Genomic DNA, 12184 nt, shown 5'->3' with positions numbered 1-12184 from the left:
CTGGGATATATAATTCCTATCTTTATTAGTTATGGGTGGTGAACCTTTTATCAAAAGCTTCACATTCTATGACCATAGCCTTAGTTGATATCATAAGGCCACAAGTAAACATATCAAAAGCTTCACATTTTCGTGCTTTTCTTGTTTCTATTACTTCTCTCTAACTAGGTGTGACCTTTTGTATACCATCTTGTGTACTTGGGCTATGCCTATGCATATCAATATAATCTGATCCCTCTGTTTACATATGTTTTTACTGATAAAAAAAAAAAAAAAACTTATATATAAAAAAAAAGTAAACATAAATAAAGGTTCAGTGTCTGTCGACATTCTGTACCTATTAATCACAGGGAGTTTAAAAAAATAAATACATGAACACGTGCATTTTGTGGGTGTGCAACAAAGGCCTATAATGTTTTTTTTTTATTGGCACCGGGTGTCCAGGAACCGCGTCCCGATTAATCCCGGGTGTACACAGGCCCTCAGCAAGGAGTTTCTCCCAAGTGCACCTCGGGTAATTCAAGGAGAAAATGCCCCAGTGGTCCCTAGAGATTGTTTGCACTCAAGGGGATTTGAACCTTAGACCTGGGGGGAGCATAACCCCAAGCTCAAGGCCTTTACCACTTGATAGGACAAGAGAGTAACTAATAATGAAAATATGCATAATAGGCAAAATGGAGACAGAATTGTTGTGGGTGAAAATTACAAGGGAAGGCAGTTCTTAGAGTGATTACTCGGTGCAGGACCCTTAAGTAGGCTGGCTGGAATAAGGGATACATGTAATTGACCCTAGTCAGTTGGATTAAGGCTTATTTCAGTATATAGAGAGGCTAGGTGGCATATGGAACTTTTCGGAGATACAACTTTACAATCATTCAGTCGTAAATTTTTCCACCATTACATTTAAGAATAGAAGGAAGAGTTGACAATGATCCTACTGCCTTATGGTATTTATTGCCTCTGTCATGGGAGATGTCCGGGGATTGAGGCCCCATATCCCCAACCCCTTATTAAAAAGAGAATAAAAGGAAGAGATAGAACCCTCACAGCTTTAGGTCAATCTTTTACCCCATGTTGACAATGGAGTTTAGGGAAGACAGTTCAGGAGACATGAAACACAAAAAAATATATAGTAAAGAGTTTACTGGGCCATTCTAAGCAGAGCTGTAATGTTTGACAATGTGTGTAGCTGACAGTGTATAAAAACTGAAGCTAGTTGGGCCAGTGTTTTTTTAAGATAGGCTAATTGAATTTATAGAGCTGCACCATTTCTCACCACTTTTCATTTGTACCTTGCTTTTCTAAATATATGATGTGCTGCTTGATGCTTCCAAGTATAGTCCTAAAAAGCTTGGTTTTGTTAATTAAGTTTCTACCTTTTCCAAGTGTTTTTTTGGATCGTAAACCAGCTGAGACTCAACTGCAACGACAGTTTTGTATAAAATTTGGACATGGAGTCTGTCTAATTTTCACCATGCTAATTTATGTTGGCCATTTTTGCCAGTACAACTTAGAAAAAGCTTATTAAAGGAGTTTTGTTAACTATGAATTGTATATTTTCTTCTTTTAATTTTAATTTTTTTCCCCAGGCATTAAAAAATTCTTCTGGTTGTATACATCCACTGGTATCCCGAGTCTTGCCATATATTGGGCCAATTTTAGACAAAGTACGGCTTGTAAGAGTTATCTCAATTCAAATTGTTTTCTGCTTGTGCAACTTTTGTTAAGGTATCTGTTTCTTATGCATACTTTTTGTTACTGTCAGCCCCAACAACAGCCTGATGGATTAATAGCGGGGTCACTGGATCTGATGACTATGCTCTTGAAGGCAAGTTATGTATGGCAAGATAGTTTAGTTTATTTCCTTTCACGATTAGATTTCTAGCATTTGAATTTAAAATGGTAATATAATCTTGGCATAATAGCATTCGCAGATTTTGCTAACTATCTTCATGATGGTATTGTACAGGATTCTCCTAGTGATGTAGTGAAAGCCATCTATGGTGTCTGTTTTGGAGCTGTTGTCCGGATAGTTCTTCAAAGTGATGATCACAGTGAAATGCAGGTTGTCTAAATTTTCTTGGTTCTTCATTTTCCTTTTGTAAAATGTTGGAATGACTCCTATGCTGCATCTATATTGGCCAGAATGCAACTGAATGTTTGGCTGCTTTTGTATCTGGGGGAAGACAAGAAATGATCACTTGGGGTGGTGATTCTGGATTTACGATGAGAAGTTTACTCGATGCAGCTTCAAGGTAGTAAGCTACTAGTTTGCTTTTTTTTTTTTTTTTTCTTTTTTTTTTTTTTTTTATTAATCCTACTGTAAAGCTTATAACCTCTTGCTTAACTTTGTAGAAATTTTTAAAAATTGTGCTGCACTACCTTGAAGAAACAGAAAAAGCTTTTCTAATTGACTAGCAGAATTTAGATAATTTCGGTCATAATTAATTATCCGCATCTGAAAGCTTTTATGTTTTAGTTTAGTTGCAATATAAATGTAACTTTAGGGATATGATTAACTTTAGGGATATGATTTTGGTTTTTGCTTTCTCTGTGTTGTGGTGGAGTGTAAGGTGCACTAGGGATGAAATGTGAGGGATGAAATCATGTGAGTTTTCCTATGTGGCTCCGACTTAATTGTTGGTTTAGACAAAGGGAGCAAGTTTAAATTGAAACTTTAATTAGGAATGAGATGCAGCAATCTAAAGTTCGGTGGTGTATTTAAGAATGTGGTGGTAGATTGGAAGAGTTATATGCGCGTTTATATCATTGAATATCTTAAAATTACAAAAAAGCTCTGTCTAGAATATTCTAGCATTACAGGATAATCTAAAAAGATTTTAAAAAAGCAAGCCGATCCCAGATTCGATAATTTATTCATAATCACTTGTGTTAGGGGCCCTAAAATGGCTCAAGCTTTGCAATTATTTGTCGAACCATTTCTGTATTCTTATAGCATTTGGTGTGCTCATGTTTGATTTTGAGTTGTGAAAATAAATGTATTGATTACCTCATTTTTTTTAATAGGTAAACGTATTGATTACCTCTAGTTTTCCCCTTCAATGCGTTCTTTTTTAATCATTTGCGAAGTGAAATATTGAGATTTTCCATCCCATTACTTCTCCTCTTTTGCTGAATGCTGATCTTTCTAGTAACCGGGGTTCTTCATTGCTCATTCAGGAGTTAGTATTATTCTATGTGGAGTGAGAGTTGGAATATCTGAAACAGGAAAGGATATAATATATCTTTCTTGGTGAAGTGATGGAGTAGTTTTGGGTTGTGTTCTTTCTAAAATGATTGTTGTGGTTTATTTTTTATTTATTTTATATTCTTAGTTCTAACTTCAGTATTCATGTACCTGATCATTTATGGTTATCAATATTTATAATATTCTCATTACCTATAAAAAATACTTAAAAATATTCTTATAGATACTGATTTGTGGATGCTGATATTTGGTAAATTCGCATGCAGGCTTCTAGACCCTGAATTGGAAAGCTCTGGTTCTCTTTTCGTTGGGACCTACATTCTGCAGCTTATACTGCATCTGTCATCTGAAATGTCACAGCATATTCGAAACCTGGTTGCTGCTCTTGTTAGACGAATGCAATCTGTTCAAATAGTGGGATTGAGAAGTTCATTGCTACTTATTTTCGCTAGATTAGTAATGTCCTTTATCTTTTAGCTTCATTATGAGTTATTTTGGCACCTTTTTTTTAGCTTTATCTGCTGATGTTGTTTAGAATGACCGAACCTTGTAACTATTTTCTTTTTGAATTGTTTCACACATATTATTCTCTGGTACTTGCATGTATAGCTCAAAGCCCATTGGAGGAAAAAAAAAAACAATTTTCATGAGAGAACTCTAAAACTGAAATTCCTTGCTATTCGCATCCATTCTTTGCTGTACTGGTTTTTAAAGTTGCTGAAATTTGGTTCCACTCTTATATTTTGAGGTTTCTACCTTATCAGTGGAGTGCTTGTCAAATTTCCTCAACATTGCCTGATTACTTGTGTGGTTGAGAAGTTAGGCGCCCCCTCATATTTTCTATGGATTGAGTTTGGAATATTTTCTTCCTTTAAAATGCAGGTTCATATGAGTTCCCCAAATGTTGAGCAATTTATTGATTTGCTGGTCAGCATCCCAGCTGAAGGCTATGATAATTCCTTTGCTTATGTAATGTCAGAATGGACGAAGCAGCAAGGTAAGTACACCTTATGCCTTGGTCTTTTTTCAGCAATGTATTCAAGCGACACTGAGTAATCACATATATAATGAGGCTTTGATGATGAATGTGTCGTTTAGAATGGGTTTCATTAGGACTGTTCATCCGGGTTCCGACCCGGGAATCCCATAAAACCCGGATTCTGGGTTCCGGGTTCCGGGTTGAAACCCCCTTTTTTTTTTTTTTTTTTTAAATTAGTCTGTTTTTCATAATTTTTTAAAAGTGTATTTTTTTTTTTATAAAAGCCTGTATTTAAAAGGATAATTTTATTTTAATAAAAACCTATACCATATTAAAGATTTTTCAAGAATAATCCATGTTGAAAATCATAATTTTTTTTTTTTTTATAAAAGCTTATATTATGTGAAATTTTTTTCTAAGAGGTAATGTTAAAAGCATAATACTAACATTGTGCAGAATAATAAAATATATAAAAATAAAAAACTAAAATGCATGCAATCCACTACATATTACATTTTTACAAAATATAAAATTACAAGATATGAGTTACATATCAATAACATAGTCTTCCATGTGATTTAATCACACCAAATAAAACTTCAAGCCTATTCGATGTAGCCACCCAATTGAAGACAACCGCTACATTGAATTCCTAGTATATTCCCTACAGCCACCCAAACTGAAGAGTAAGAATGTATTTCAACAGAGAAAAACACAAACCATGGAAAGGAACACCAAACACAAGCTATTGACAGTAGACACAATATATAAAAGCAGCTCAATGATCAAGTATTGACATGGAAATCAGTAAAAATAAATAGCTTGTAACCCCACAACATCCCACAAACTCCATCTCAAAGGCTTAAGCAATATGAAATCTTCTGCCTTCATGTGTTTACCTTTGAGCAAAAACAAAAAAAGCACAAACAATATTACTGTGTTGATGCAAAATTACTCATAATATTCCACAATATTACTGTGTATGCAAGAAATTAGGGATGATGTATAATTAATCCTTCTAGAAATTAGGGCTAGCAATCAACTAATTAATGACTCATGGAGGGATAGAACCAAACAGACCCCTGTTTGTAGCAAATCAATTGGGCTAGACATGCATGCATACCTCAAAAATCACCTGCTCAATGCATGGTGACATTTAATTAGAACAGCACCAGATGAAAGAACTGAATAAGTTTTTAAGGATGTTTGCAATTAAATTAAACAAAAATGTGTAATTAAGTTTGGAGCTAATTAATGTAATTTTCTAAACAAACATAAAGTGTTTTTGTGAAGGCTTACCATCAGGATCTGAAGCAGAACCAATAACCCCCACCAAATCAAATCGCAGAGGAAAAGGGAACACATTAGATATACATTGTCTGCTAATATCCTTGTATATCTATTTACGAGCATAGCTGTCTACTTGATCTTAAATGATTTGTTTTATTTACATAAAGACTACCATTTTATCAAACACTCGTAAATTCAAAAAACAGAACAAGCACCTATGTGAAGGAGATACTTTATTCAACCAGAAAAATGCTAGCGCTGAAAACCCTAAAAAAAACCCATATTATTATCTTCTTAAACTATGTTTTTTTGTTTGAAGAGCAGATCTCCACGAAATAATGCAAGAAACTGATTTTCTAAGAACATCAAAGTCATATACCAGATCTCCACGAGTCAAAAAACAACCCAAAATAAAAAAAAACAACCCAGATATCAGAGCACATCAAGGATTCTAAGATCTACAAATAAATAGAAAATATAATGCAAATTATGGGATCAAATCTAAGAGTAGATCTAGAACAAAAAAGCAAAAACAACTCAAAGCCACGTCTTAGATCTAAGAGTATTAGGGTTTCGGCACTCGGCAGAGGAAGGCTAGGGTTTCGGCACTTAACAGTCCAAAACTCAAACCCATGACAGAAAATACCGAAATTTTCCTCACCTGGTTGCGGAATGGGACCCTGACGACGAGAGAGAGAGAGAGAGAGAGAGAGAGAGAGAGAGAGATGGAGACGACGGAGCAACGGAGGTGATGAAGGCAGAGGAGGCTAGGGTTTCGGCGTGAGAGTGAGAGAGGACATTGGCGCAAGTTGCAGAGAGAGAGAGAGAGAGAGAGAGATCTAAACGAGTACTGATTCAATACGTGGGTTTTACAAAAAAAACCCGGGTACCGGGTTTAAATCCGAGTTCCGGATTTTAAATCCGGTACCCGGGCTGGATGAAACGGGTTTTAATCATGCATACCCGGGCCGGAACCCGTACTCGGAATCCTGTTATCCGGGTTTCGGACCGGGCCGGAAAAAAATCCGGCCCGGATGAACAGTCTTAGGTTTCATAATGCCTTGTGTTAGAAAAACAGTTGACCCAATTAGCAAAAAAGAAAATGGTTATTAGTGTCATTTCGAGTTAGTCAAGTCACCAGTCAGTCAGGTCAACCCGTGACCCGATTGACCTACTATATATTTTTAATTAGATATTGAATTTTAAATTGAAAAATTCTCATATTTCTCATATTTCCTTTTTTTTTTTTTTTTTTTGGTTTTTATTTTCAAACTGGTCAAACAGGTCATGTCAGGTTCGACCTGAATAAATAAATGTGTCAAAAGGGGTGGGTCAGGTCAACCTGTGAAATGATTGTGCGGGGGCTGACTAAAAAATGACCCAAACCCAAATGACCTGACCCGACATACTTGACAGCCTTATGTTTTACCGCTAATATATTTAAACAAGAACCATAGGCATTTCATTGTGCATGGCTGATGAAAAGGATGAGGTAATTAGTAAGACATTATTACATATACTTTTTTTTTTTTTTTTTATTGGCACTGGGTATATGGGAACAAAGCCCCGACTAATCTCGGGGTACATAGACCCTCGGTAAGGAATTTTCTCTTGAATTACCCTAGGTGCACTTAAGGGAAATTCCCCCAAGTCCAATGGCCCCTAGAAATTGTTTGCACCCAAGGAGTTCGAACCTTAAGACTTGGAGGGAGCATATGTAATACCCCGCTCCCCACAGTAAAGAAAGGCATTTTTTTTTTTAGAAAATCATGAGAGCCGGAGTGCTACTATAATCCTGACTTAAAAATATATTTGTTTTTTTTTTAAAGGAAGCGCCAAGTACAAAGATTCTTTATAATAAATAGAGTCGTTTTGAGTTAAAGTACTGAAATCATAAATGAGAGTGCGCGGAAGTATTTATTAAAATTTCTCAAAGACCGTGCCATAAAAAAATAATAACTTAAAATCTCTGTTCATTGTCTAGGCCATTGTCACGCCTTCCTGCTGCTATACCTTCATAAATATTCAGACCTGAGGTGATTTAAAAACATAAAACAATTAAAATGAGTCTATGACTCAATAAGAAACTCATCATAACGTAAACATACTTAACATAAGGTTTTTCATAAAATATTTAATGCTGAGAATTTAAAATTATTATTATTCATATGTATGCTATGACATGCATGATTTATTTTGGGCTTATCTGACTTATCATACTGGCCCATACACTTAACCCTGTGTGTAAGGTTGTGCACTGGGCCCACATCCCGCGGCCGCAAGGGGAGCTACTAATAGTATTCTAGCATACTATGTTGAACCATGCTTAGCTCCGTGGCTTGCACATTCACCTATAAATCGCATTGATACTATACATCTAAATGGTCATCTGATTAACTATTCTAAGCTTATCTTACACTTGATCTTATGAAAACTTACATGTCTTATGCCAATTGAAACTTTTTTTTTTTTTTTTTGTAATGAATAAGATCTTCATTAAGCTGAAAAAAGGAAGATACAAAATAAGGGGGTAGAAAGCCCGACAAAACATCTTGTTACAATCAAATACAACACAAACATAAACACAAAAAAAGCGTCAATGGAGTTAACATGGTCTGGCCCATCTTCCACGGCTAGACCACGGAAAGGACCGCCAATCGCTGTTTTTAATGTTATGCTGAAAGCCACAACAAATAAGGATGCACTTTAGTCGACTGCTTGTAGATATTCTGCAGAGACTTCCACACCCTCATCCTCCATATCGTCAGGAAGGGAGATTTCCATACCAATTGAAACTTGGATGTGAATGCCTGGAGATATTTGAAATCATTTCAAAGTAGAAGATGGTTAAAAGCCTTAAAGCTCCAGTCAGATGCAAATATCTTGAATGATAATTTGGTGATGATTTGTCTCAAATGCACAGGCAGATGGAAAACAGCTGCATTACTGCACAACAGCAATGATGTACCCAGAGACACTCCATCTTGCATTTGTCATGTGCCAGGGTTTAAATTCTACACGCATGCTTATAATGTGCATACTTTCAGAACTTCCTTATTTGCATTGAACTTATAATACGGGCTTAAAATTTATTAGTTTAAAAAAATTAACTAAATGAATCAACTAGTCTTATAGGCAGCTTTGATAATTTGTTGCTTTCATATAGCCTTTACTAAAGCACTACTCAAATGGGTCAATTTCACTATGAACCACAATGACGATTGGCCAAAAGCTTGCTAGAGGATACAAGTCGATTAAAATTATCATCTATACCAATTTCTACTTGAGTGCAGGTGAGATTCAGGGGGCCTACCAAATTAAAGTGACTACCAGTGCTTTGGCATTGTTGCTTAGTACCAGGCATGTTGAATTAGCCAAAATCAATGTCCAACACCATCTAATTAAGGTCTGCATATAATTTTAAATGCATTTCCATTTCGGATGTGCTCTGTTCATTTTTTAAAAATTCATTTGTATTTTTTGGAAAAGACTGCTCCCGGAATAACCACGCGCTCCAGAGCTAAATTTGCTCCAGATCAGTGGACGGTGGTGCCACTTCCTGCAAAGGTATTTCTACATTGCATTTCATCTCTTGAAAATGATTTTTGGATGTACAGAATCTTTTTGCTGGCCCATGGTCCAAGACATGTTTGCTTTTCTAAGCCAGATGAATAGTCTTCTGGGGAAATATTGAAGGTGGTACTTTCTATTTCCATTCTTATTGCTTCTGAACATCATTAGAACTACTCTTGATATACCAGTCAGGGTGCAGCTGGTGGTCATTGGGTGGGTTGGGATGAGCTGTAAATTCAGATATCTTGGGTTTGATTCTACACTAGAACTTCCTTTGGATTATGTGATACATTGTTTTGAGGGTGGGGTTGCATATTTGGAGCTTACTCCCTAATGTGGGTGGGTTCGAAGCCCCCCCACCCTTGGTGAGATTCCATGTCATCAGGAAAAAGAAGTTTGTTATACAGTTTATTGTACAAAAATTCTCTCATTCTATGCTGAAAGACTGTCCTCTGTTTGCCAACATTTTCCCTTTCTATATCAGAAATGACGTGTTCAAATTGAACAACCTTGCAAATCCTTTTCCCCTTTTCCCTTGGTGATGCAGATGTTGGCGCTGTTGGCAGATGTATTAGTTGAAATCCAAGAACAAGATTTGGCAGATGATGATGAGGTGGTAAGTTTTATAATCTGATGTCTAGGTCCAGGTCTCTCTTTTTTTTTTGGGTAAGTTGTTTAGGTCCAGATTATAACTTGGAGCTAAAAGGTTTGAACCAATTGTGTATCAGGATAGTGACTGGGAAGAGGTTCAAACTGAGGATATAGAAACTGATAAAGATTTGTTTGATTCACTGTGTACTACATCATCCGGTAGGCCAACATACGGACATCTTGAAGCAATAGAAAAAGTATTTAACAAGGTTTGAAAGGAACTGGATAACTTTCCTGTTGTCCAATATATGTGTAAATTTTCTCTCCTTGTTTTGATTTATATATATTTTTCTGGTATTTCCGGTTAAATTGCTTGAACATTTACAGGATCAAGACGATGACTATGAAGATGACCAACTAAGAGTCGTGGATCCCCTTAATCAGGTGGTCTATATATTCTATGTTTCTGTCTTTTTTAAATATTATCAAGGTTAAGCATTTCAAATGTTTTCAACTACTCAATTGCACCTCACAGATCAATCTGGCTCGCTATCTTGGAGATTTCTTTGTGAATTTTTGTCAGCATGACAGACAGCTGTTTGAGAAACTTTGCCAGGTGCTTTAAATTGTCACTCGAGCAGTGGCAAACAACTATCACTCTGAAGTCCCCTCCTTTCCAATGTTGTGTTCTTGTATATAACTAACTTAAAATATGTGGTCTTTTTTTTTTCCCTTCAATACTACAGAATTTGACGCAGTCTGAAAGGGATGCTATTCAGATGGTACTGAATCGCTAAGGTCTTTATTTGGTATGCCTGGATTTTTGGGTGCTGTTCCATTCATTGGTTGATTGAAAAGAAGGAAAAAAATTTCTTGCAGTTGCAAGGGATGAAAGGCTAAAGGTTGAGTTTGTAAAGTATGAGGTTTTATTTTCCTGTAGTTTTTGCAATTTTTGGATTTAGCGTCAGTGTTGAGTGGTAATTGAGAAAATGTAATTTCTTACAGGTATACCCTAATTGAAAATTTTGTTGCCATTATTATTGAGAAATAGTTCTTATATCTGGTAGGGCTTTCATTATTCCAAGCCATAGAGGAGTGAGTGTGGTCAAGGAAATACAAGTGTGCTGGGTTCTATCTCTAATAAGACCTGCTTTTGCTTATATAATCTAGATGTATCAATGTACACATTTTTTCATACGTTTTAAGTTATGGTTTTGTGTTGTTTTATTTTTTACTTTTTTCTGAGTAAGAATAATTATGAACTAAGGAACAAAGATGCTGCATGCTTGAGAAGGACTAGCCTCACTCTTAATACTAGGTTGGATATGATGAGCGAAGAAGTGATATGAGAAGAGGAACTCCTTTTGTCTGGAATTTCTTTTTTTTTTTTGTCCCTTCCAGATCCCGTCCCCCTACTGAAATCTTCCTCCCTCCATAGAGCACAGGGAGACTCTGGCCTCTCCCCTAAAAAATCCAATCCTCCCATTTCCTTTTACCCCCTTGATTCTCTTTATTTTTTCCGAAGCATAGAATATATTTTTTTAATATTATTTTTGTTTTGAGACTTAAAAAGTTGAATTGTTTATTTTATTTAGTGTGGAAATTTAGAAAAATTATAATGATTAGATAAGTTAAGATGAACTGTGAAAACAAACGAGACCAGTTGTGACCATTAATTAGCCAATTCATTACACATGTACGTGCGAAGTGGGAGCACTTTCTAATCGTTCAAACTTTTGTGTGAAATAGATCGAACATGAAATAATAAATTCTTCAAACAATTATGTTCTACATGATTCATTATTTTATTGTCTTTTTTCTTAAATTTTTGACATAAATTCGGAGAAAACGCTATAATTATTCTCTCCCCGTTGGTCTTAAATATACCCAATTCGGGGGTACCAATCTCACATGCTACTATGCTGTGCAATTATACATTTTTTTTATTTTTCATTTTTCCCTTTTCAGAGCATGCAGTATCGTACCCAACTCAATCGACTTCCACCTTTTTTTTTTTTATAATCTTTTAAGGAACTGAGACAAAATGAATCATGTAGAACAATTTTCTCATCAAAATGACGAGATAAAATAGTACACTACATATATATATATATATATATATATATACATATTCTCTCTCTCTCTCTCTCTCTCTCTGTTGATCACTTGAAATACACTAATTAATTAGTTGCTGTGACTAGATACATACATATATAAGGCCGGGAAAATGCTAAAAGATATTCAATTATTACTCATATATATATGGTTGGTTCTACAATTTTGCAATTAAATTAAATCATGTTCATTTCAAGATGATCAGAAGCTCATAATATTCAATCGCAGTCTAATTTAATTTACTTTTTTCTATTACTTTAAAAACAAGTCGTGATGATTAAATATATATATATATATGATGTCAAAACAAAAATTATAAATTTGAACCCAATTTTTTACTTCATCCAATATAAAAGAGACTTCTCTCTCTTGTTTATTATTATTATTATTATTGTCGTACATGCTCGTGTAGTACGTGGGAGAAGAAT

General features: G+C 35.3%; 1 protein-coding gene across 7 annotated transcripts in view; it reads left to right on the top strand.

Annotated features, from left to right (window-relative positions):
- LOC121254407 (importin-9) overlaps positions 1-11191 on the top strand; it is a 36985-nt gene extending 25794 nt beyond the window's left edge. For 3 of the 7 annotated variants that reach the window (XR_005938629.1, XR_005938632.1, XR_005938633.1), the window contains 14 exons: positions 1590-1676; positions 1766-1828; positions 1970-2065; positions 2146-2255; positions 3475-3664; positions 4091-4205; positions 8771-8883; positions 8967-9044; positions 9598-9666; positions 9779-9910; positions 10029-10085; positions 10177-10257; positions 10388-10557; positions 10647-10846. Coding sequence is in view for 2 of the 7 variants with exons in the window: in XM_041154432.1 (XP_041010366.1) it covers positions 1590-1676; positions 1766-1828; positions 1970-2065; positions 2146-2255; positions 3475-3664; positions 4091-4205; positions 8771-8883; positions 8967-9044; positions 9598-9666; positions 9779-9910; positions 10029-10085; positions 10177-10257; positions 10388-10438 (1242 nt within the window). In the remaining 5 variants the exon portion in view is untranslated. Of the gene's footprint in view, positions 1-1589; positions 1677-1765; positions 1829-1969; positions 2066-2145; positions 2256-3474; positions 3665-4090; positions 4312-6525; positions 7333-8770; positions 8884-8966; positions 9045-9597; positions 9667-9778; positions 9911-10028; positions 10086-10176; positions 10258-10387; positions 10847-10908 lie in introns of those variants that run through there. The other 4 variants (XR_005938630.1, XR_005938631.1, XM_041154432.1 and 1 more) reach the window with 4 other exon arrangements.
- Positions 11192-12184: the final 993 nt, after the last annotated feature.

Source organism: Juglans microcarpa x Juglans regia, chromosome 3D (genome assembly GCF_004785595.1).
Source record: "Juglans microcarpa x Juglans regia isolate MS1-56 chromosome 3D, Jm3101_v1.0, whole genome shotgun sequence".
Lineage (NCBI taxonomy): Eukaryota > Viridiplantae > Streptophyta > Magnoliopsida > Fagales > Juglandaceae > Juglans > Juglans microcarpa x Juglans regia.
This window is presented reverse-complemented; position numbering and strand designations above follow the sequence as displayed.